The sequence below is a fragment of the Sarcophilus harrisii genome, chromosome 4, assembly GCF_902635505.1.
Source record: "Sarcophilus harrisii chromosome 4, mSarHar1.11, whole genome shotgun sequence".
NCBI lineage: Eukaryota > Metazoa > Chordata > Mammalia > Dasyuromorphia > Dasyuridae > Sarcophilus > Sarcophilus harrisii.
Genome location: NC_045429.1, coordinates 442,077,576 through 442,103,444, shown reverse-complemented (window position 1 = coordinate 442,103,444; position 25,869 = coordinate 442,077,576). Strand labels below are relative to the sequence as shown.

Here is a 25,869-nt window from a genome sequence, read left to right as displayed (position 1 = left end):
TCATGCATAGGCTGAAGTACTTAGGTGATCCAGTGGATAGAGTCCTGGACTCTGGAGTCAAAAAGACCAACCATGTACTAGCTGTGTGACTCTGGACAAGTCCTTTAACTTCTCTCTCAGCCTTAGTCTCCTCATCTGTAAAATGGGAATAATACCCACCTCACATTGTCATGGGGCTTAAATGAAATAACACAAGTAAACTACTCCTTATGTAAATATTAACTATTATTTTCTCAACTGATGCTCACAAATGAATAAAAAAAAAAAAGTATTTCCTAAGCACTTATTGTATGACAGTATGCTAAGCACTAAGTAATCAATTTTGCCCACAAGGAGCTTAGATTCTAACAGGAAAAGAAAACATACGTGGGGGGCGATGGTGTTCTTTCAAGTGTGTGTGCATGTGTGTAGGTGGGAGGAAGACAAGCATTCAATAGCAGAGCATGAAAAATAAATGGGGAAAAAAATGACCCAGTGAGCCTGAATCCAGAAGGCAATATTAATGCTGACCAATTAAAGACCAGAAAATGCAGGCACAAAGATCCTGAGAAAGGATCAACCATTTGGTAACCATTGGTGGGGCAGGAGGAAGTTAAACCAAATGTCTTAATTCCAAATCTAGTGATCTTTCAGCTACACTAAAAGTCCTTCTTATTACAGAAGACTTAGGGAGCTAACTCTATCAAACACCTCTAAACTCTCTGGGTCCAAGCTTCTCCAAATGAAAGGGTTAGACTGGATGCTCTTAATACTTAAAAAATACTTCTTGACTGATTGAAGATGCTTTGATTCTGTGGAATATATTGAAGTTATACTTCATCAGCATTCTCAAATAATCCAACTATGCTAGGCCTGGAATCAGGAAAACCTGAAACCAAATTCATTCTCGTTTAGTTCCGAGCTATGTGACGTTGGGCAAATTACTTTACCCTATGTGAGCCTGTTTCCCCAATTGTAAAATGTGGATTATTGCATCTATTTCCCAGGGTTGTTGTGACCATCAATGTTTGTAAAGCACAGTGCCTGACCTGACACAGTAGGTGTTTATTTCCTTCCTGCTTTTTTTCATATTGAACATTCCAAACTATGGTTGAATTTATTAGATTGTAGGAGAATATTCTGTGCCATCCCTCCTGACCAATTTGGGACGTACTTTGTATACACGATCTTTAAAGGAAGAGCCTACCAACTACTTTTTTGACTAAGTGGCTAAGAACCCTAAAACATCTGAGAATAAGTAGACTTCTTTGGTTTTTTTGAAGCTACTTATACTATTTATGTTGGGGGGGGGGGAACATGTCACATTATTTAAACACACTGGCACTTTATTCAGATGAGGGTTAAATGCAATTAACTAAAATCCTAAGTACAGTCTTTTAAGATGATACCTTCGGGTCTTAGTTCTGTGGATCACCACCTGTGTGTAATCTTAATAAAACATTATTCAGAATGGATGCCCATCAATTGGAGAATGGTTGGGTAAATTGTGGTATATGAATGTTATGGAATATTATTGTTCTGTAAGAAATGACCAGCAGGATGAATACAGAGAGAATTGGTGAGACTTACATGTACTGATGCTGAGTGAAATGAGCAGAACCAGGAGATCATTATATACCTCAACAACGATACTGTATGAAGATGTATTCTGATGGAAGTGTATTTCTTTGACAAAGAGATCTAACTCAGTTTCAATTGATCAAGGATGGACAGAAGCAGCTACACCCAAAGGAAAAACACTGGGAAGTGAATGCAAACTGTTCCATTTTGGTTTTTCTTCCCAGGTTATTTTTACCTTCTGAATCCAATTCTTTCTGTGCAGCAAGAGAACTGTTTGGTTCTGCACACACCAAAAAAATTTTTTTTAAACCATTAAAAAATATAACATTATTCAAAGACAAAAAAGGAATGGTTCAGATATATTTGTAACATGTCATATATTTTAGCTAGAAGTACTACTACATACATAGTTAAAAGTGTACTACATACACGCATATGTATGTGTTTACATACGTATGTCTACATGTTGTTTCTTGCACTACATTATATACTCCTTCCTTAAGGGCAAGAATCGTGTTCATTCTGTATACTTAGCACAATGCCCGACATAACTTAATGAGTGTTTATTGAATGAATGAATGCAAATGCACAGGCTTTCATTTTTATCTCCGATTCCTCAACCCCACGCCTATGGAACAATGCGGCCCTTGCTCGATTTCCTTTAACTTTTCCACATCTCCAGGAAGCCGAGGATATCAGAAATATTGCTACATGCCTGACGCTGTTTGACCCTGGATAAGTGACTGCCGATCTCTGGACCTCTGAATCCTCATCTATAAAACAGCGTTTACAATAAGCTACCTCACGGGGCTGTGACGGATGTGAAGCCCTAAAGCACATCTTTAAAGCCTGACGACTCTATCTGCTTTTCCTGCTTATAATTCCTCTCCGCACCGGTGTAGAGGCGATACGGCGGTGGAGGCTTTGGGGCAGCCAGTCTGGACCCCTTACTGGCCGGGTGGCTGTAGCGACACACGGGAAGATGCGAGATGCATTAATACAAATCCTTCACTTCGCGGAGGAGGAGCCAGACCCTGACTGATTTTTCCAAGGTGACACAGGGCCGGGATTCAGACCCAGATCCTCTTGATTCCAGAATTAGGCCCCTCCCTCCCCCGGCTCCGCGCTGCCTCCCCCGGCTCCGCGCTGCCTCCCCCGGCTCCGCGCTGCCTCCCCCGGCTCCGCGCTGCCTCCCCGGACCTCTGAGGCCTCGGTCTCCTCGGGCTGTCCGGCGGGGACACTAGCACTTGCCACCTCCTCGGCCTGTGCAGAGGAAATCTCTTTGCGACCTTAAGGCGCCCTGCAGCCGGGGTAGAAGTTACCGCCCCCGGGGCTGCGAGGGTCACCGCTCCCCGCACGCGGAAGGCGGGGACGGCCCGCGCCCCTGCGCCGCGCCCGAGAGCCGTGAAGGCTTAGCTTCTTCGCCATTAGGAGGGCCTAGAGGTCCCGTGGGCAGCCTGAGCACTACTGATCACACGAAGACCACCACAACCCGGGTCCGAGACCCGAGGACCACATAAAGGCAGGATCTCAGAACTCGGAGAACCCGACGTCACTTCCGCTGGCGCGGCCCTCGGACACGTGATCACCCAACCGGTCTTTGGGTCTTTCTATTGGGAGAAAACGAAAAGGAGGCGGGAATATACGGGGCCACGCCCCCTTAAGGGGCGGGGGAATTTTCCGGCGGCTGGAAGTTCCGGCAAGCGAAGGCCGAGCACCGTCCCCGGCGGAGTGACGTCACGACGCTTCCCCGGCCGCGGCTCGCAGGCTCTGGGTCAGAGTTCAGGGGTCAGGGTCTGGGTCCGGCTGAGAGAACGCACCCGGGGTGGTGTGAGGAGGCATCGCCGTCGGACGCCGGACGTGCTTCAGTCGGGGTACGAGCTTCTGGGTCCCGCGGAGCGGGGGGGGGAGGAGGAAGCTGCGTGTCTGGGTTTGGGGATCGGGGGAGGGGCAGTGAGGACGTCCTCCGACCCCCGGGAGGGTCAAGGCCCGAGGGCGGCCCGGCCCGGCGGGACCCGGCGTGGGGCTCCCAAGCCCCTGCACCCCGCTGAGGAGCACACTGCGGCAGGCCTTGCACGTGGAGGGGCCCGGCTCCGGGTGACCTCGCGGCTAAGGCCCCTTGGGACTTGGTCTGTGATCCCGGCGCAGTCCGGCCGGAGGGCCGGGCTGTAGTAAAACAAACACTTTGTTTCGTGGGCCTTTAAATAAAGAAACTTCGTAGCCCTGGGGGAGGGGGATAAACGTCCTCAGCTGCCGCACCTGGCCCGCGGGCCGGAGCTTGAGGACCCCAGAACGCCAGTCTCGGAGGAAGGGAAGGGCTCTCGGGTCTCCCCCAAGTCCCTCCCCTCAGTCACCACAGGGACCCCGCGCCCCCCGCTGAGTGGGAACTTCCCCTGGCTCCCTGGTGGCTCCGAGAGAGAGCACCCGAGGCTCGGTGTGGCCTTCTGAGGCCCCCCCCACCCCGTGGGCTCCTCCCACTGACCGACGCCCGCAGCCCGCCCCTCCAAACTCCGCCTTCTATCCCCGCCGGGCTTCCAAACCTTCCCCAAAAACCTCTTTTATTTACCTAAACATCAACCCCCCCACACTGATTCTCAGGGACTCCGGACTGGGCCTCAGTTTCCTGTAAAATGAGGGGCGTTCATAGAAATGCAGGTTTCCCTGGCCCAGGAGTTGGTTTTTAAGAAACATTTTGATGACTCTTTCAGTATAATTCTTTGCTTTTGCAAAAACAGCACTAGAATTCTAGGTCTCATAGTAGATGAAAAGCTCCCGGCTTGGAGATGGGAAAACTCCGATTCCCGAGTTCACATCCAGCCTCAGTCACTCACTCAGCTGTGAGACCCCAGGCAGGTCCCTTCGCATTGTCTACCTCAGTTTCCTCATCTGTCAGAGGAGCTGGAGAAGGACAAAGCAAACTACTCGAGCATCTCTGCCAGAAAACGCAGAATGGGCTCACACAAGAGTGGGTCGGGTCTGAAACAAGTTAAGGAACATGGGTCTTTACCAGAGGGAGCCATGACACAGAATGGGTCAGTCTCCCCAACCAAGCCTGGGTCAGGGTGAGCGCAGGCATGTGCCTACTGCAGGGTGCTACACAGAGCCAGCCTCAAACCCTTCTCTCTGTTATGGGCTCCTGTGTCTCTCCCAGGTTCCAGATTCCATGGAGGGCTTCTACTTTAAGCCGCCAACTTCCCCTTGGGTGAGAGTGAAAAGTAGGAAGCTTGGCTAAGACCTTTCAGCCAATGCCCATGGACTTCAGTAGTCTTCTAGACAGAAGGAGATTATGTTCTCCACCATCCCCACCAACTAGACTGATTTCTAAAACTTTGAAATTTCTTTTTCAGGTGACATAAGCTACAAAATGTCACTTGTTCGTTCTGTCCATGCCAAATGGGTCGTGGGGAAGGTGATTGGGACAGCAATGCAAAAAACTGCCAAAGTGCAAGTGAACAGACTCGTTCTGGATCCCTACTTACTAAAGGTGACTCTTACTTTTATTATCATCAAATGTGATTTATAAAACACAAAACACATGTAGAACTTAACAAGGTACAAGTTTGGTCCTTCAAAGATGAACCAAGTCATTTTCATGTTTGAAAAGTCATTATTGACTAACTTCACTTAAATTTAACCTTTGGTTTAAAATTTTTTGTGCAAATAATTTTTGTTACAAATTATATAAACTCAATGTGAACACATTTTTAATTGTATCTACTTTAACAAGCTAATAACTTACATATTACTCCCTTATTGTCCCTAATCTTTACCCAATCAATTCTGTTTGTATACGTTATTTAAATATCTGGTAACAGTGTGGTGGTGGTAGTGGTGTTCAGTCATATCCAACTTGAGGTTTTCTTGGCAAAGATACTGGAGTTATTTCCCATTTCCTTCTCCAGCTCATTTGACAGATGAAGAAACTGAGGTAAGCAAGGTGAAGTCACTTGCTGCTCTGGGTCACACAGCTAGAAAATGTCTGAGGCCAGGTTTGAACTTGGGGGAGATGACTCTTCCAGACTCCGGGTCCCATGCTCAGACCACTGCACCACCTAATTCCACTTGCTTTGTTACGTCTTTTTACTATAGTATTTCATTACACTGATGTCCATCATTCATTCCATCATCTTCCATTTGATATTCAGTTACAGTAGCTAATATTTATATAGTGTTTATTCTGTGCCAAGCACTTTACAAATATCTCATTTGATCTTCACAACTTCCCTGGTAGATGGGGCTATGGTAATCTTCAATTTACTGATGAGGCAGCTGAGGTGTAGAGATGAAGTGACTTGCCCAGGGTTACACAGCTAACTGTAACTGAGGCCAGATTAGAATTCAGGACTTCTAACTCCACATTTTTGACTTTTTCTTTCCCGCAAACAGTACAATTATTAATATTTTTTAAATGTATAGGGATCATGGACATGGTATATGATGGGATCAGAATGAAAGGTTCCACTTCCCCCTTGGATGCTGGCTCTGCCAGCACCATCCAGTCTCTTTGCACCTCTTAGCCTCGGTTTCTTCATGTGTAGAATGAAGCAAGTGATATATAGAGGAAGATTGTGAGATACAGATAACAAGACATGTGGAAAGCACTTTGCTTCCCCAATATTGTAGATTAACTATACCCAAAGATGTAGTCCCAGGAATGAGATTCCCCATCAGACTTTGTCATCGGGGGTGGGAGCAGGGGTTGCCTCTTGTTGAATACCACCAGAATATTGTTAGATATTGGCGCTATTGTTACATTTTACCATATGTTTTGAAGACATGATTTTAACTATAAACTTGACCAGTGTGCTTCTCTCCACAGTACTTTAACAAGCGCAAAACTTACTTTGCTCACGATGCCTTGGAGCAGTGCACAATCGGAGACATCGTGCTCCTCAGAGCATTGCCAGTGCCTCGGGCCAAGCACGTGAAACACGAACTGGCCGAGATCGTCTTCAAAGTTGGGAGAGTCATTGATCCAATTACTGGGAAACCCTGTGCTGGAACAGAGTACCTGGAGAGCCCCATAAGCTCCAAGACTGCCCCAGCAAACCCAAGTCTGAAAGAACTGGATATTTCTTCCGCATAGCAGCATGAAGCTCTGAAGAAGCTGGCAAAGGGACGTACTGCATCCTGGCAGGAGATGCTTTTGTTCACTTCCAGCTATCCCACTTCTGCAGATGAAATATCCCAAACGAAACAATAAGGGACTTTTTGAAAAACTGGGTTTTTTCACCACAGCTAAGGACTGTTTGAAATCACCTTATCAGAATAACAGTGTAAATATCACTTAAAATCTCTGAGCTTATAGCTAAGAATAAACCAATTGTTTTGGAAAAGACGATCGATGATCCACAGAATTTTTGACAACAGGAACTGAATGGGGGTAGGAACATGTCTGTAAATAATTATCCTTTTTTAAATAGTAAAATATTCAAAGTACCTTAACTGAATTTTATTTCCGTGATTTATATTCTATTTTCCTCTCAACTCTAATCCTAAAGGGAAAGAAAGTCTTCAGTTTTATGACCAGATTTATTTACATGGATTAAGCTGAATTAATAAAAGACAAAACTTTTAACAGGCTGAAGGAAATGAACCCTTACAACATTTCATGTTACCATTCCTTTATGTAGAATTACCTAAAATAAGGTTTTCCTTTTAATGATAAAACCTTAGCTAAAATGTATTTTCAAACCAAGCAGCTAAGAGTTGTTTTGAACGATGCACCCTTTTTGTTGTTGTTGAGGCAATTGGGGTTAAGTGACTTGCCCAGGGTCACCCAGCTAGGAAGTGTTAAGTGTCTAAGGTCATATTTGAACTCAGATCCTCCTGACTTCAGGGCTGGTGCTCTAATCAGTTGCCCCCATGCACCCTTTTTAGACAAGATGACTGGGGAGTCAGGAGGCTGGTGCCTTCCGTTCCAATCACCAGTGAGCCCATCTCACTGGGCTGCCGGGTCCCAACCAGAAGAATCCAACGTTGTGATGTGTTATGACCAAGTTAGACAGTTCAGCAGGAAGGCTCTGCTGATTGTCACTGAGTCCCGGGGCTTCAGCACTTGAGGGAGAAGTGAGCCCTGTCACTTCTCTTCTGAACTATGTGACCACAGCCAGGCATTTTAGGGCAAAGGAGCAGACAGACCTCTTTTGACAAGTGAGGAAGTCTTTGCAAAATCAGAAATTAGGAGGACCCAAGACTGACTGCACGGAAATGCTCAGTTTGAAGTATAGTTTCTTGATGGACAGATCAGAAGTCTGGCAGGACAGAGCTTTCACTGAGGCAAAATTGTTTGCCCGGTGCCATCGGTGCGGGGAGGTCCCCCTTGAGGAAATCCCCCTGCATCGGCCATTTCCCCAGACAGTGCCTGGCCTGGCCTGGTGGGGGTGGTCAGCGGGGCAGGGGCTGAGCAGCCAGCTGCGGTCCCAGACCCGGCATCCTCAGGAGTGAGCAGCGCCCGCCTGCCTTCCCAGGCTGAACCGAGTGCGCCCCAAGGTCAAGTGCAGCGGAGGGCACCCAGGCTGCAGCTGCCCTCGGCAGCCGCGGGGCGGCGCTCCGGGACGCCCCCTGGTGGTGGCGCGGCGCAGGCCGCCCAGGCCGGACCCGCCCCTTCGGCCTCCGTCGAGCGGCGCTGGCATGGGGGAGGGGGCGGCGGGCCGGGGGGGGGGGGGGAAGGGGGCCGAGCGGAGGCGCCAGAGCAAGATGGCGGCGCGAGTGCTGCGGTCCCTGGGAGCGGCCGCGCCCCCCCGCCTGCGGCCGGCCCTCAGGTGAGCAGCGCCCAGCCGGCCCGGCCGTGACCTTGAACCTTGGCCTGGGCGGGAGAGACTCTAGGCGGCCAGGGACCGGGTAGCGCTCCCCCACTGCCCCCACCAGGCGTCCCGACTGCCCGCCAACCAGCCCGCCCCGGCTGGGGTTCAAGGTCACGGCCGGGGGCCCGCCGAGGCCCGAGCGCCGTGCCAACCCCGGGCGGGAGCCGGGCGGGGACTAGGGACCCTTCCCCCTGCGGGCCACGCCAAGGGGGAGGGAGGGGGCGCGGGGCCGGGGGCCGACCGTGGCCGTGGCCCATGACCGTGGGGGCGGGCGGCCTGGCCCGACCCGCCTGGGAACCGCGGCCGAGGAGGAGCGCTCGGTCCCCAGCGACCCTCGCTCTCGCCGCGGGCGCCCTCGGGCCGCCGGGCCAGCGTCCGAGGCTCGGACAGCGCTCCGGACTCCTGGGCTCTTGGCCGTGACATTGCCCTCCCCCGGGCCGGGCTTCGGGCTCTGCCGCAGGTGGCCCTGGCCCTCCCGGGCTGGTTCTAAGGACCCGAGCGCGGGGACGCGTAGTCCTGGGGGAGCCGTAACTGACATGGTGCGTTTCGTGTAACTGATCAGAGCAACTTCGGGAGAGCTCCGCTCTCGGCGCGCGCCGGGCTGGGCCCGAGCAAGCTCCGGGCAGCGGCTTTTCGGTCCCGTCTACCCAGTCCCACTCTTTCTGCACAAGCACCTCTGGCGCGCGCACCCCCTCCCCCCCAACAATGAGCAGAAAATAAACATGGCAGCGGAATAACGCTCGCGGGTCCTTCCGACTCCCCAGTGTGTGCGGCGGCAGTCACCTCCCGCGTCCCTCCCCTAAAATTCATTCTACCCTTTGCCATAAACCGGCAGGGAATATCTGGGAAACGTTCGGCGTTTTGATCTGATTCTGGAAAACTGCCTTCTTCAAACTACTTGTACACAGGAATTGCCCAAGTTACAGACAAAGCAAAGAAATACTACTTGAATTTCAGATAGACGAGCAATCTACCTATTCAAATGCAAGGCAGGGAACAATGTTGGCTACATTTCAGAGCAATCAGTTTTGATTTTTTAGAATTTCTGATAAAGTTTTTTTTTTTTAATTTAATAGCCTTTTATTTACAGGATATATACATGGGTAACTTTACAGCATTAACAATTGCCAAACCTCTTGTTCCAATTTTTCACCTCTTACCCCCCCACCCCCTCCCCTAAATGGCAGGATGACCAGTAGATGTTAAATATATTAAAATATAACTTAGATACACAATAAGTATACATGACCAAAACATTATTTTGCTGTACAAAAAGAATCAGACTCTGAATTATTGTACAATTAGCTTGTGAAGGAAATCAAAGATGCAGGTGTGCATAAATATAGGGATTGGGAATTCAATGTAATGGTTTTTAATCATCTCCCAGAGTTCTTTTTCTGGGTATAGCTGGTTCTGATAAAGTTTTAATAGGTACCAAAATGAAAGTTAAAAATTGGACCTAAAACTAAAAACTAAATTAAAAAAATATATATGTGAGAGACATTGTGCTTCAGAATATCAAGTTTTGGTTTTTGTGGGCCCCAGTATCAGGTATCCCAAAGGTCTTCAAAGTATTCTCCAACATATAACATTAACCCATACAAAATGTAATTCTATTTATTGAACTATTTTTGCTGTTTTCAATCTCCTGGCGATTTTAAGAATTATTTTTTCCTGCTAATGCCCCAACACCATCTTAAGAAACTGTTTCCTGTATTTAAAAAGTACTCTCATTCCTGCCTCTCTAGTTGCATATGTTTATATAGTTATATATTTCCAAATACTGTCTCGTGTGGTTTCAGACAATTCGAAATTAAATGTTTCTATAGCTGTATATTTCCAAATACTGTCTCATATGGTTTCAGACAATTTGAAATTAAAATAAATGAAGCCAGTTCTATGGATTGGTATATATATAAAAGCTGTTAGGGTCCAGAGCAGCTTTATTTTTTTTTTTAACGACCAGAGAGGAAAACCAATCCAGTACATTTTTAAAGCAACAACTTAATCTTAAGAATATGGAAAATACAATTTTGCATTAGAAAGTGGATACATTGGAGTAAAAACCGATCTGTGCGATTGGTAGGACTTTGAGTTTTGAGCATGTGTATTTATCTTATGGAATCGAGAGAGCTTTATACTGTTGAGTGTTTTCTTCCCCCTGAAGGTCACCTTCCTAACTACTAGCTACCAGTTATTGTTATGTCCTGCCCTCCCACGCTTTTGCTCAGAATTGTCTCAATCCTTGGCTATTATGGTTAGGATCTACAAAGTAACATTTCGTGCTACTCTATGATTAAGTCATCATTTCCTTTCAATTCAAAAGCTACATGAAACCCCTTACTGCATGGGGTGCCCTTTCTTGGAGTAAAACAAAGTTCCTCCAGAATTTTTTATTTGGGCAGGTTTGTTGTTATTGACAAGTTGATAATGATTGTGGACACAGAGATCAGGCAGTATTTGTCTAATGGGTTTTGCTGTTACAACTAAGCCGTCCAGGGGAGAGCCTCAGAATTCATTTGCTATTACCTATGGGTAATTTGAACTTGATCTATGAGGCAGTGGGAATCCGAAAGTTTCAATGTAAATGGTAGGATCCAGCCCATGGAGATAGTAGGCAATTTGGGCCAAGATAGTCGAGATCCACCTGAATGGTGAGGAGGAGGAAGTAGACTCAGTGATGGCGGACCACTTTGCCTGGTCTCTGACGGTGTGTTTACGTAAGAGATAGGTTTAGTACTCTGCCTGGCACATAATAGGTGCTTACTAGAGGTTTAGTATTTGGTTGATTGTGTAATAGAAATTATATTTAGAATGTGGAAATTATCCAATCTGTTCTATGTGATGGTGTAATTTTGTCTTTAGATTTTAATTAGAATAGGAAGATTGACTTTAGCATAAATTCATTTTGGAGGTAATTTTCATTTTCTTCCTCCAAATTTTGCTTTGTCAAAAATTGTTTTAGAAGGAGAAAAAAGGTGACTAGAGCACTGGCTCTGAAGTCAGAAGGACCTGAGTTCAAATGTGGTCTCAGACACTTAATACTTCCTAACTGTGTGACCCTGCGCAAGTCACTTAACCTCAATTGCCTTGGCAAAAAATTTTTTAAAAAGGAGAAATGCATTTCCAGAATCCTGATGTAAAAAAGTTTACATATGAGTGATCTGGTAGGCAATACAGTATACTAAAATTTCGTTCCCTTTGGTTGTCACTTTTGGGGGTAAAATAGTCTGCTAAGTTAGCATTCTGCCTCTCCTGATAAGAAGAGGTGAGATAATTTGATAAGACGGTTTGAACAACTTTTATAAGCTTTGATGATACTGGAATAATAAACTTTAATAAGATGGTTTGAGTAACTATGTGAATATAAAGCACTTTGAATTTTGTTACTTGGTGAAGTATAAGGATTGGAAGATTATGATTTACATTTTATAGATGAGGAAAATGAGGCTGAGAGAAATTAAATGACCCCACCAAGGTCAGATGGTTAATAATTGTGAGAGATGGACATTTAATATTCTCTTCTATGAATAATGTAGTGGTTTGACCTTCCTTAATTAAAACTAAAAAACTATTGCAATTCTCATTAGATCTGTGCTGACATATTTGTTCATTCCTAGGGGCCTGACAACCTCTACTAACAGATCTCGTGAAGATAGTTGGTTAAAATCTTTATTTGTCCGGAAAGTTGACCCAAGAAAAGATGCTCATTCCAATCTCCTAGCCAAAAAGGAAACAAGCAGTCTGTACAAAATACAGTGTGAGTGGGGCTCTTTACATTTGAATATTTGGATTTCCTTTCTTTTTGTTCATAAATTTATTGTTGAATTTTCTTGTTTCAGTTCACAATGTGAAGCCGGAATGCCTAGAAGCATACAACCAAATTTGGTATGTAGCCCAAACTACCCATGACTAGGGGGAAAGACTGAATTATGTGTGTGCTGGCTCCTCCAGAAATTGCTAGAGCATTTCTCTTAAACTCTATTCTTCTCTCTTTGCAAAAGCTTTTAAATTGAGCCCTGAGTGATAAGATTACTAAAGTGAAAAGGGGGTACAATATGCACAGATAAATCACCTCATATTGTATGGAGTCCTGAACATTCTTTGGGAATTTACATGTCTTTGAAGAAATGGGAGAATTGGACTGATACTTTTAATGAATTTTGCGTAAAATCATTCTCATGATATACCAGGGCACATGGTAAAAGTGATTTTTGTAACCCTCACTTCTACCAAGCTTCAAAGAAAGCGAGGGAATTTCAAAAAACACAGAAATTCCAATGGCAAAAACAAAAACAAAAAAATATACCATTTTTATTGAAGGCCGATCAGAGAAATGCAACCATTGTATAGACTTTCTGGTTCATCCGTCTACATTTTAAACAAAAATGCTCTTCTACAGCAAATCTGAGCCGTTTACTTCTGTCTTCATTCCCCAGCTGATGCCTCCCTGAGCCTCCAGTGTTGTCAGACCCTCGTGGCCCACTGGACGTTTCCACTGAGATGACTTGTCAGTTTTGAAACTCATCTTGTTCAAATCTAGACAGATTTTTCTGAAACTCGTTTTGTCCAAAACTAGATTCATTTACCTTTCACAATTAGAAATTGCAGAGAAGCAAACTTGGTCTTGATGTCAGAAAAAAATAATCGATTTGACCTACCTCAGATTAGAATGGGCAGCTTCAGGATGTGGGGGATCTGTCTTCAGAGCTGGGGAGAGAGGTGGCCAGTGTCTTCCAGCTAAGTCAAGATGACCCGTTGTGGGTCAAGTTGTAATGGGGATTCTTTTTCAGGTATGGGTTGGACTAGGTGACTTTTTGGGCCTGTTTCCTCATCTGTAAAATGAGATTTTTAAACTAAATGGCCTCTTGGATCCCTTTCAACTCCTCACTCCAGAGTTCTAATTCTCCTCCACCACCCAAATCCACTTCCAGTTTTATTAATGGAACCATGGCTCTCCCAGTAATTTGGATTCAGAACTTCAGAGTCATCATTGAGTTATCATTATCCTTACTCTTCAGTATCTAGGGAGTCACCAAGGACTGGCCTTCTTCCTCTTCCCTCCACCTCCCTCCTCTCTCTTCCTTCTTCCCTACTTCCTCCTCCCTCCTCTTTTCCCTTCTTTCTCCTTCCGAATCACATCTGCCCAGAAGGTTCCCAGCTGATTCCTTTATCTCACATGGGGCCAATTCTCTTCGTGGCTCTTGGTTCTCACTTCCCCTTCCCCTGGTTGTCCTCCCAGGCCTCATGGCCGCTTCCTGTTCCCCTCCCTTGGGCTGTCTGCGACTTCTCTTCCTTTTCTTCTTGTCCACACACTTAACAACCACCTGATCGTGAAAGTTCCCTCTTCTCACTTGCAAATACATCTTCTGTCATCTCTGGACCCTCGACTCTTTCTTTTTGGTCCCAGTTTATAGATCTGAAAAAGATCTCATGGCGAAGGGTCCCAGCATTCAAGGAAGGTATATTAGTTAGGTAATAGAGATGATCCAAAAATGTTTATTCTGCCAATAAGCCCACAAAATGTATGAATATGTTTCCATTGCCTTTAATTAGTCGGCAAAACGCCTAATGCTAAGTTCTCAATAAAATGTTGCCGATTGATTAGTACATTGAACACATGGAATTTGTTTTTCTTATTTTTTTTAAGTCAAGAGGTGCTGCCAAAGATTCATGCAGAAAAACACTATCCTTGTACCTTGGTGGGAACTTGGAATACTTGGTACGGGGAGCAAGATCAGGCTGGTAAGGACTCTTAAGAATAATTCTTAGAAGCTAGACTTAATGCTGAAATGAATTTTGTCTCTTAAACCTTTATTGTAATTGCATAATTAATTTTCAGATGAAATGCTTAGTTGCAATAAAAATCTAAAGTTTCTAAAATCAACGTATAAATTCGCGGTTAAAGGAAATAGATTGTTTCTTCCAGTTTGAAACAATTTTTTATTGCCTCTGAGTATTTAAATTCATTGTGATCATTTGTATATCTAAATCGACTTTTGTGTATATTTACAACTCGGCACTGTCAACTTTTGTGTGTGTAGCATGTTTTAAAGTCAACTGAGCTATTATCCTGGACCTCTAAATATATATATTTTTAAAAATATATTTCAGTCCACCTCTGGAGATATGAGGGAGGCTACCCAGCCCTCAATGAGGTCATGAGTAAGCTCAGAGAAAATAAGGTAGGATTTTCTCAAACGTTTGCTAATTCTAACTTGACATAGCTCTTGTTAGTCTAAATTAAGTGTCTCTTATTGTTACGTCTTTGGCAGTTTCTCTTTTTCTGCTAAAAACGGTGTTCTTTGTGCACTTTGATTTGCAGAGTTTTTAAATAGTATCTGTTTTGATGTTAAAATAACTGACTTCTTATGGCAAGAGTGAGTTGATAGGTTTCATTTGAAATGTTCGTAGTGTGTCTGCTTTAGCTAGCAACAAGCTAAATGGTGACTGAATTGTTCGTGGCATATTTTTAATCGTGGGCATCCCAGCTGCTCCCCAGCACTGCCCATCTGCTGCCCTACCCCCATGCCAGGTGTGAGCAAACTGTTTGGAATACCTATAGGCACTGGTTCTCAAGCTATGGTCCAAGGACCCCTCAGGATCTCCCAAGGTCCTTTCAAGGTCCTGCGATCTGCAGGGTCAGAACTTTTCATAGTAATCCCAAGCCATTTTCATTTCTAATCTGGCAAATATTAATAGATATAAAATATATAAACAAGCTCTTTAGGGACCCCAATGAGTTTTAAGAGTATAAAGGGGTCCTAAGACCAAAAAGTTTGAGAACTATTTCTTTAAATGAGCCCATCATTAGCACAGCAAGCTTTGGATCATGTATGCGCTCTTTATGTCCTCCAACTGACTTCTGTTTATATGGATTGTCTTTTTTTGTTCTTGTTTTTGGTTTTTGGTTTTTGTTTTGCTAAGGCAATTGGGGGTTAAGTGACTTGCCCAGGGTCACACAGCTAGGAAGTGATGTGTCTGAGGCTGGATTTGAACTCAGGTCCTCTTGACTTTAGGGCTGCTGCTCTATCCACTGTGCCACTTAGCTGCCCCTATATGGATTATCAAATGTAGATAAATTATTTTTCTGAAATTTAAGTGAGTTTTATTGGGGGGAATTAAGTTTAGTGAGTATAGCCTGAATGGGATGCAAAGTGTTGATGAGTACTGAGACATACATATGGTTTAAAATTTCATAACAATTTTCTTTTAAAGGAATTTGTGGCCTTCCGGAAGGAAAGAGGCAACATGCTGCTTTCTCGAAAGAACCAGTTGCTGTTAGAGTTCAGTTTCTGGAATGAACCTGTCCCGAGACCAGGGCCTAATATATATGAACTCAGGTCTTACCAACTTAGAGTAAGTACAAAACTCAGTGATATTCAGCTACTCGTTTCTCCTTAGAAACTCCAGAAGGGTCTCCTGACATTGACATGAACCAGAGTCTGGGTACAGGGAATGGGGTTAGGGGAGGCGGAGACAGGGACGTGGCCCTGAAGCATCTGAGGAGCATCCAAAGCCCACCTGAATTTGTTCCCTCTTCCTTTTCTAAGCTCCTTGCTGAACTTCTCCTTTCCTTTATTTTCTTCTCTCCCTTCATCACTTCTCCCTTATCGTTCATATTTTATAAAATGGTTAATACTTAATCATTGATAATTAATACAATCTCATAAAAAAATTTATATAAAAAGCCCAAAACTGCAGAATTCATTTGAAGTCATTCTTTGTAGCACTTATTACAGTGAGAATAGAGGATCTAATAAATACTAGGCGACCAATTTTTAGTGCCTCGGTGTCAAAATACTAAAATGCCACCAGATTGAGAAGTATGTGCTCCCAAATGTTGCCGTACCAAAGCCTAGAGAAAGTTTAACTATAGACCAAGTGAATTGCTACTGTTTGTAACCATATCAATTGGATCTTTATAGGTCTTGGTCTCAAAAATTCTTTTTACTAGGTACTTTTACTAGCGCTAATCTTAGTCCTTTTTTCCTCAAATATGAAAAAATAAATAGAACTTCTTATTGAATTTATATTAGTTTTATTTTTTGTCTTCTAAAAGGCCAAAGGGCTAAAAATACAATAGAAATGAGATTGGTCTCAGTAGTGTGTGTGTGTGTGTGTGTGTGTGTGTACGTGTACACAAATGGATATCTGCCGAAAGCAAGTATACATATGCTAAAAGGGGAGGAAAGAATAAAATTAAAAAAAAAAAAAATGCACTGCAAAGAACAAAAGAACTTCCCACAAAGAAATTTAAAAAAAAAAAAAGATGGACACTCTTTTACTATTATATATCCTTTCTTGAACAGGAAATTCATTTTTGTATTTTGAATCCTCTCTGACATTCTGCTGGACACACGACAATGTTCTGCTTTGTTTTGTTTTTCTTTTCTTTCTGTTTTTGATTAAATTTAAAAATAATAAATAATAATTTTTTAAAAAGAAGGTGGGAAAAAGTATCAATAGCTTCTACTGTCCATGAATTGTTGCCTTGAATTAAGTCACAGATGGCCATTCTAAGTAGGGGAGCTATAAATAAAGTGGACAATAGTTATTAAAAATCAATTTGTCTTTTTTTTTTAAGTAATCTATGAAGTAGTTGACCTCACTCTGTACTTTTTCATTGCAATGCTTCCTCAGTCAAAGAACCAACATTCCAAAACCAAAATGTTTTCTTTCAGCCAGGAACAATGATCGAATGGGGCAACTATTGGTAAGTTCTCGGCAGCATGGTGAGTTCCTAAATCTTATTAATGGATTGTGTTGGGCCATTCTTTCATCTCTCTGTATCAAAGTTTGGGATCTCTGGCATCAGGGTTTGACACAAGTTTAGGAACTTTTTTGCATTTTCACAGATCTCATCTTTCCTAAAAATAATTGCTTTCACTCACAAATATATTTTCTCACTTATATGGCTACTACCCTTGTTTGTCTTTTTAGATTGAGTAGCAAAGAACCAATTTCTTTACCAAGTTAGGTGGTGTTATACCTCAGCAGGCAAGAATATAATTCAAAGTTTTGCTGATCAAAATTATCTACCAAAAACAAGATGAAGTTCCCTTCAAGGCAAATATAAGGTACAACAATATTTAAGGATTAAACAAAATTAATTTCAGTAGATTCAAGATGGGAAATGATTGGCTAGACATAAGTGGGACGATAAAAGACCTAAAGATAGGAGTAGGCCATGAACAAAATGGCTATAGCAAGAACAATGCGATCAGGCTGATATGATCATGGAAAGATGACAGGTGAGAATTCTTTTTACTATATTAGGAGACCCTTGCCATAGAGTGAAAGGTCAGATTTAGTTTAGATGTAAAGGACCGAGTGGGTATGAAAAACAAACAACAAAAATAATGACAGAATGCTGGAGATCAAATCTCCAGAAAAAATGAAAGGAATTGAATGAAAAAAATGATCGCTTAGGTCTTCAAATCTATGATGGGTTATGACTTTTGCTTCACTTTGTAGAATTGTGTCAGTAGCAAAAAAAAAAAAAAAAAAAAGGTGGGGGGGGTAGAGAGGGATGAGTCAAATTTTGTTTTCCCATTACCTTCATTAACTTTATGGGTAATTGACATCTCCATTTCCATCTAATCTTCAATTGGCAGGGAATTCTCACTTTTTTTTTTCTTTTTTCTTTCTTTTTTTTTTTTGTGCTGAGGCAATTGGGATTAAGTGACTTGCCCAGGGTAACACAGGTAGGAAGTGTTAGGTATCTGAGGACAGATTTGAACTCAGGTCCCCCTGACTTCAGGGCTGGTACTTTATCCACTGTGCCACCTAGCTGCTCCTCTTCCTTTTTTCTCTCTTGTAAGGTAGTTGACAAACGAGGACATAAGGGAATAAATAGTACTGACCATTTAAAACTTTTTTACAATGTAAACAGTCCTCTTCAGCTATCTCTGCCTTCCATGTTACATTTTCATACAATAGATATTTTTTTAAACATAGATTTAAACTTATAAGAAAGCCCTGACTACTAGGACAGAAACAAGAAATTACCTTAAAATTGCTGCAATAAGGAAGAACTCCAGTATTGGGATGATCAAATCCTGTTGCTACTATCTATTAGAATAGATTCAATTGCTAAGTAGGTTTTACATATTGCTAATTTAAGACAGTTAATATAAGAAATATATATTTATATGTATATATATATATATGAATTGTTTGCTTGTTTGTTTCTTTTTTTAACTTTAACTACAATGTCTTAGCAAAAAGACTTTTCTTTCCAAAAGGAAATGAACTTTAAGAGCTAGTTCAGCATTTGATTTGTCTCTTGACAAATAGGTTTAAGGTGGTGATTCCTTCACTATGTCCTTCACTATGACATTTTGTCAGGCTCAGCCAAGTGTAAGTTTTCTTTACTTACCCTAAATGAATTTTAAAAATCCAAAACTGAATGAGAATGAATGTTTATCACTTAAAATGATAGCTATAATGCATTCTGCATGTTAAAATAATTTGTTTAATTTCACTAATTTGCCAATCAGAATTACCACTTTTGATTGACAGAAAATGAATCACTTACAAATTCTAAATTTGAGAGTAGTTGCAATATACTTCTAAGAAACTAACTTGGGAGAGTGAGACAGACAGACATGTATGTTAAGAATATTCTCTTTAGGAATCAGACCCCATCATATAAGAGTGTAATTATATACTTTGACAGGCAATAGTCACATGTCTCATATCATGCAGAAGTCAGTCTTCAATTACAAAAGGTCCTCAGAAAATTCTTAAATTCAATTCTCCTGCCTACGCAGGTGTTGTATGTAGGTATGGCGGTGCTGTTTTCAAGAGACAACAGTGCCTAGGAAAGTAGTAGTTGCAGGCTAGAGAAGGTAAATCTTAATGTTTTACCAACATTACAATATTTGTCAATATGTGGGGATTTGCAGTGATAGGCACTGCTTTTAATATAATTGTCATGTGATTTGGAGACGATTCAATCAATTCAATCTTTTTTACATATGTAATCTAGTGAATGAAAATTATTTTCTCTTATAGGGCTCGTGCAATTCGTTTTAGACAGGACAATGAGGAAGCAGTTGGAGGGTTTTTCTCTCAGATTGGGCAGTTATATATGGTACATCATCTTTGGGGTAAGAATCTTTTTCTTCTTCTCTTAGTAGACCCAGATTCACTGGGCTGTATGGTAAGGATACTTTCCCATATGAGGGTGATAGTCCATGGTAAAAGATGGAGTCAAAAAGAGCTTATGAATCAAGAAGACCCAGAGATTCCAAATTAACAACAAAATCTATTTGCAAATGGGCAGAAGCCCCGCCAGTTAAATGAATACCATGATTGATTAGCAGCCAAAGGGAGTGAGGAAAGCAGGAAAAATTATAAAAGAGGGAAAAGATAGAGAAAACAGCCTGCTGTAGAGAGAATGAAGGCCATAAAAAATGGAGGCAAATTTAAGAGAGGGGAATGATGGGAAGGTGGGAAGAAGGTGGAGAATGTGAAACCGAAGCCAATTTGGATCAGTTAGCCATCAAATGAAGCTGTTTAAAATATTTTATTCTTGGACCTTGCCAATTGACTAAAAGTCTGTAAATTAGTGAATAGAAACGCTCAATGAATGCTCTTCTAGATTACCAAGATTTCCAGACTGACAAAAATAAATCCTTTTGCATTTAGAATGTTTAAAAATGTACTTTATAGTTCCTTACTTTATTAACAGAATATCTAAACAGAATTTTAAATTTTTCTTAATAATTCAAGGATACTATGAGCTTTAATGTATATGATATGCCGAGGAAGCAATGTAGCTGACATGTTGCAGAGGCAAGGAAGGGCTCCCATTTGTGGTCTCAGGTCCTGCTTTCATAGCTACAGGTTGAATTTGTTATATACTTTATAAAGAAAGGTAAGTTATACGGTAGAAACTTAACCTTTCATACATGGTCACCACTTTTAGTGGTCACCCCTTTTAACTCTTCCTTAGCTGCATGTCAGCCACATTGCAGTACTTACTGATGGTTAAAGATTTTTTTTTCATTAAAGCCAGATTTTTAAAAAACATTCATTTATTTTTATTCAGAACTCAACAAACACCAAACTAACAAATTCATTAGCAGAAGATGATACTTATGTTGATGGGACAGCAGAGCACATTTTTCTCTAACTCCACTCTTAGAATTTGGCTTTTAAAAGAATTCCAGATACCATCAGGTTTAAAAAGTGCATCGTTGGAGTTAAAATGCCTGAAAGTCTTTTGAAATACTTTCATAATGGACCATTTTCTTATGAAATCTCTCTAAAATGTCATTTCATATTCTTAATGATTTAACAAGGAGGTAACATCAGGTAGAGGGAAGATGGTGAAATTGATGTCCTAGCACTAACCCTTCTTCCTTGGAGAGAACCATGGTTGTTAAGCAATTGAATACCTTTGTTATTCTCAAATCAGCCTGTAGTTCTGAAATGCTCTTTTGCTGAAAATACAAAAAGATAATGGCATTGGTTCCAAAAATGGTCCCTGTTCATGTTTCATCTTGTCCTCTATGAAGCAATAGGTAAGGAAATGTATGACACCTTTGAAGTTCTAAGGTGATGAAATTTGCCATTCGTGAAGGGTTTTTGGTTATGGAAACCTGCAGAGGTAACACATGAAAGGATAGTTTATCTTATTTACTTAAGGGGACTAAACTCGGTAGCACAGCCCTCCACTGAACAAGTTGCCAATACCTGAAAGCCTCCCCGGCCCCGGTGATTATGTTGTTCCCGGATGCCCGCTCCCACCGCTGCAGATCTCCCCCTCCTCAGCTTCTCGACTCTTGCCTCTCAGCTCCCGTAATCTTCCATGGAACTCTGCCCAATATACTGGAGGCCTCCCTCGGGGTCTTCTACATCCCCTGGGGCCCAAGGCAGGGTTCTGCCCGATCATTGCCTGTCAGATTAATGAGTAAGCACCGCCGGAGCCGACAGGGTTCAGATATGTGAGAAAATTGTTGAGGGACGGGTTGCTCAGGGACGAATTGTCCCCCAGAGTCACAAGGCGCTTCTGCGCTGCCGTCATTGGCCTTTGGCGCCTGCTGTGTAACAGCCTCACGCGTCACCTCAGCCACGGCTGAAGTTCCCCTTTGAAGGTTTCTTGCCATTCAGGCCGGTGCCTTTGTTGATAAAAATCTCCTGCCTACTCAAGGAGCAACAGTAACTACTATGATTGAGGGCATTTCACCACATGGGGCTGATGCATAACTGGATGATTCAGTATCTGCAGAGAGTTTCAAAGTAGCCGTTTGCTGACCCCACCTGCCTTGTGGGCTGGAACGTGAGCGCCTGGAAGGCAGAATCCTTCTCCGAATCCCTGACACTTAGCACAGTGCCTGGCACACAGTAGGCGTCTCATAAATGCCTGTGGATTGATCAGCTGATTGGGGGGAGATTGGAATCTGTGCCTCTATTTGGCTCTGTGACTTGCCTCATCTCTAGAGCTTCTACTATGGCCAACGGCTACTGTGGTGCAGCACAGGGAACGGTGCCGACGGGGCAGCGTCAGTCAGGGCTTCCTCGTTGAGAATCGGCGCTCTTCTGTCCCCTGTGCGAAGAAGACGTCACATTCTCTGTCCCAAGATGCAGCTACAAAGGGCCATGGGTCTCCCTTTCCTAGACCTTCTTCTTTCCCGATGTCAGTGGCTATTTACTCAGCACTCCTAGTAACTGCTGCTCTCCTCCTTATTCTCTCTACTTTCCTCCTTTTCCATTGGTCCGTCCACTCTTCTGGGTTTTTCCAGCAAGGACTGGCCCCTTACAGATACCACCAGACAATCAGAGCATTTCTCTTTTCAGCTGTGGAAAATCAGCCACTCACAGTGTGTCCAACACAATCTTCTGCCTTTAATGGATCCAGAGATAGTTAGAACTGGAAGGTACCTTAGAGACAATCCAGTTCAATCCCCTTTTTACAGATGAAGAAACTGAGGCTTTAGAAACAAGAGGCAGTTTGCCCTTTACGGTCACAAAATTAACTTCTGTTAGAGCTGCTGAGAAATTTATTGACCACTCCTCAAACTATTTTGAGCAGGAGAGGAGAGTCATAGAAGCCTTGAAGGCTAGGAAGGCTAGTCTACAGTTAGCTGAAGTTTGTTTGTACAAATAAGCCATATCTTGACATTTCCCGTTTTGCCACTGAACTTTATAATGATCAGATCCTGTTTTCTGGATGACATTGTTTCACCTTTTACATGTCTCTTGCTTTCCCTTATTTATTGCTGATTTTTAAATTCCTTTTAAAGTCAAATCAACAAACACATTGACTAATTGATCAATGGGATGACAAAGAAAAGACAAAAGTGGTCAGGCCCAGCCCTGGAGGAACTCAGTTTCAGTTGTGGAAGAAGTGAATTTGACATTCAAATACTCTTATCTTTCCCTCCAGAGAACAGGATGTTATAATCTCTAAACAATTGCTGAGTTTCTAATAGAACCAACAGTTCTATTTTACCATATTATCCTGTAGCTGTCATTATAAATAAGGACAGCTCATATCTCTGAAAATTATCTCCAAAAAATTTCTAGTTCTCTTCGAAATAGGTCACTCCCTACACGAAGCTTTCGAAGGTGGCCTCCTCCCCATCAGACCATAAACTCCTTGAGGTCAGGAACAGGGATAGAGGTATCCTTGTGTCATCCTTGTATCTCCCAGAATGCCTTGCAATGAGCACAGCAGGCACATGGGCACACGCCACAGGGCAATGAGGACCTTCAGGTGAGCAGAAATATAAATGAAGCCCAGGGTTACGCTACATTTAAAGCAAATTCCAGCTATGATTCAATCTCCTTATCACTTTACAAAAGCATCCAACAAGTTGAAATAAATACTAAAGGACCAGGTGATGAAATGTGGGGCATTTCCAGGGTTTTAAAGCTAGTTTCCATGTGTTTGTTTTCAAGCTTACAAAGACCTGCAGTCCAGGGAAGACACTCGGAATGCAGCATGGCATAAACACGGCTGGGAAGAATTGGTTTATTATACAGGTAAGAGTTGCATACGTGCTGCGCGTTTGGTGGGGCCTCTAGCAGTGCAGCATCGGTTTAAAGGCATGCTTTCAAAAATCCCAGTTGGCCAGAGAGTTTTACAGCCGGCTTCAGCGGTCAGTTTCCTATCTTTTGGCTTCTTCCCTGCAAAAGATGGAAGATTACTTTCTGGTGCCAGTTTATCGGCACTAATAATCAGTTCTTTAGAACATTTGCCGCACTGCCATGCCAAGTGAAAAAATATTCTGAGAATTATCTTAATTAGATCAATTGGTTCAATGAGAAAATTGCCCGTACCCAGCAAAACTCTTGTCACTTGTTTTGAAGATTAACCAACTTAAATAAATGTAATGAAAGTAGATAAGATGTCCGACTCTCTTGGACAATCATTCTTAGGAATAATTGTCTAGTGACTTTATAGAAGATTATATGACATTGCTAATCTAGAGCTTGCCCAGTAAGAAAAAGAGAGTCCTTCTACCTATTTATTTCCTAGAAGGAAAAGAGTAAATGGATCCACTGCTTAGTTTTTTGTTTTGTTTTGTTTTTTTAGCAAAAGCTAATACATTGCTACATAATTAGATGTAAGTTTGCTTTTGTTCCTTCCTGTGTTCTTTACAACTTAGAACAGTAAAATATATTTTGGTGATTACCAAACCTACATGGATAGGCTATGGTTGTTCATCTCTCTGCGCTTCCCACCATCACCAGCACCTAATTATGAGGGTTACTATCTCTTACACGCCTCAGCCGGGACCTGCTCTGTGAGCATCTATTGAACGCTCACAGGTCCATCACTGACCAGAGTCGGGCGTCCTCCCCGGGTGACCTTGGGCAAGCTCCAGTTTCTCATTGCAAAGTGGGGTTCACTCAGGGGCCCCCCAAGCCCTTTTTCAGCTCCAGCCTCATACTTGGAGGTGGACCCCTCCTTGTCTGAAGGCAGCGCAGTAACATCCTCAACCCGCCTCTGTCTGGAGCTTTACCGAGCCCCGGAGAGCTGCATCCGTTAGATCCTCATGGGGGATGGGGGGAGTGAGGAGGGGCGCTGTCATGGTCCCAGTTGTAGAGGTAAGGAAGCTGGTGCAGGTGGGAGAAGGTTTTGCCCGGCTGTCTGGGCCCGGATCCCCCCCAAAGTTGGCAGGCCCCCTGGAACGTCCTGGACAGATTGCTGTTTGTACATAAATACACCTGAGATTGTCTGACCCAGAGTGACAGGGAAGAGTGAGCGCTCTCCCATTAAGGTCCTGCCTTAACCCGCATTTCTGCTTCTTTCCAGTGCCCCTAATTCAGGAAATGGAGTCAAGAATCATGATCCCCCTGAAGATTTCACCCCTCAAGTAAAGTTGGAATTAATTGTCATGTGCCTACATAGATTTCAGTGACAAGTATTTGTCTTAAATTAATTTTATGGTATACATTGTATATCATGGTGAGAAAGAAACATTGAAATAGAAAACTGCTGTATGTAGCTTATTAGAGAGACCTCTTTTCTTTAGATTCTAAATGTTCATATAAAAGTTAATTACAGAAGAAAATTGGCTCCTTCTAACAGTGCTCAGTGATCTTTTGTGAAATATCACTGTTTTGATCCGACGTATCTTACCCGAGCCCCGTGGGGAAAAGAGGAAACAGACTACAATCTGAATCATTTCCTAATAAGAACCCAATCATGAAAGCAATTTGTTCATATTTATATATGATAAACAAATCCACTAAAGAATTACAGGGTTTAGATTAATTCCCTTCCTGTTGCAGGAAGAGCTCTGGACTCTGGTCGTTCCTGCCTAATTCTAGTATGGTTACTCCAGCAGTTTTTCTGATTATTGAACTAGGAACAAAGCATGAAGGTGTGTACTCAGCCCCTGAAAACGTTCTAATCTCTTCTCTGTAACCAGTTGTGAATCCTAGGAGACACGGCCAGTCTTATAGCGGCTGAGACGTACCCTTGAGCAAGAATTCAGTTTTGATAAAGCGTTACAATGATGTCTATAGGAAAAAAAAATCACTGCATCGAACCTCTTCTTTGGACTGCATGATCTCTAGTTTTGAAATAAACACCTTGAAGAGCACTGGTTTTTTTTAAAAAATATTTTTCTATAATGAAACGCATAGCACTAGGAAAAGAGGTTTTATTTTATAAGCAATCACATGTGACCTCAGATGCATTTTCTGAGTCAATATTTTAATAAACATACAGCAGATCTTTCTGAGGCCATGTGAAGGAGGTGCATGTTAAGACATTAAGATTGACATACAGCAGAGTGCTCCGTCCAGTTCCGTCTGATTTCATTTTTGAATGTAGTGTACCAATTTTGTTCGTGTCTGTAATAATGTGGAAGTCCTATTGAAATGAACATTTTGTCTGACCCAGAGTTAAAAAATTGCTGTGTGAAAAACAGTGTATACAAATCTCTTCCCGGATGTCCAACTTGTACATGTCAATGCTTTTCTGCAAAAGCATATCAAGTTAATAAAATCCTTTTAATTTTCACATGTTGCCAGCCCT

General features: G+C 42.7%; 2 protein-coding genes across 2 annotated transcripts; both read left to right on the top strand.

Annotated features, from left to right (window-relative positions):
- The first annotated feature begins 3,231 nt into the window (after positions 1-3,231).
- On the top strand, positions 3,232-7,005 carry MRPS17 (mitochondrial ribosomal protein S17). Its single transcript, XM_003770065.4, has 3 exons — positions 3,232-3,434; positions 4,908-5,044; positions 6,380-7,005. Exons 2-3 carry the CDS (start codon positions 4,925-4,927, stop codon positions 6,644-6,646), a joined length of 387 nt encoding a protein of 128 aa, XP_003770113.1. The 5' UTR covers positions 3,232-3,434; positions 4,908-4,924; the 3' UTR covers positions 6,647-7,005.
- Positions 7,006-8,227: 1,222 nt separating this feature from the next.
- NIPSNAP2 (nipsnap homolog 2) lies at positions 8,228-25,854 on the top strand. Its single transcript, XM_031967897.1, has 10 exons — positions 8,228-8,324; positions 11,987-12,126; positions 12,209-12,254; positions 14,017-14,111; positions 14,481-14,551; positions 15,585-15,725; positions 17,051-17,082; positions 19,386-19,480; positions 23,280-23,363; positions 24,640-25,854. The coding sequence occupies exons 1-10, from the start codon at positions 8,260-8,262 to the stop codon at positions 24,702-24,704; spliced, it is 834 nt and encodes a 277-aa protein (XP_031823757.1). The 5' UTR covers positions 8,228-8,259; the 3' UTR covers positions 24,705-25,854.
- The last annotated feature ends 15 nt before the right edge of the window (positions 25,855-25,869 follow it).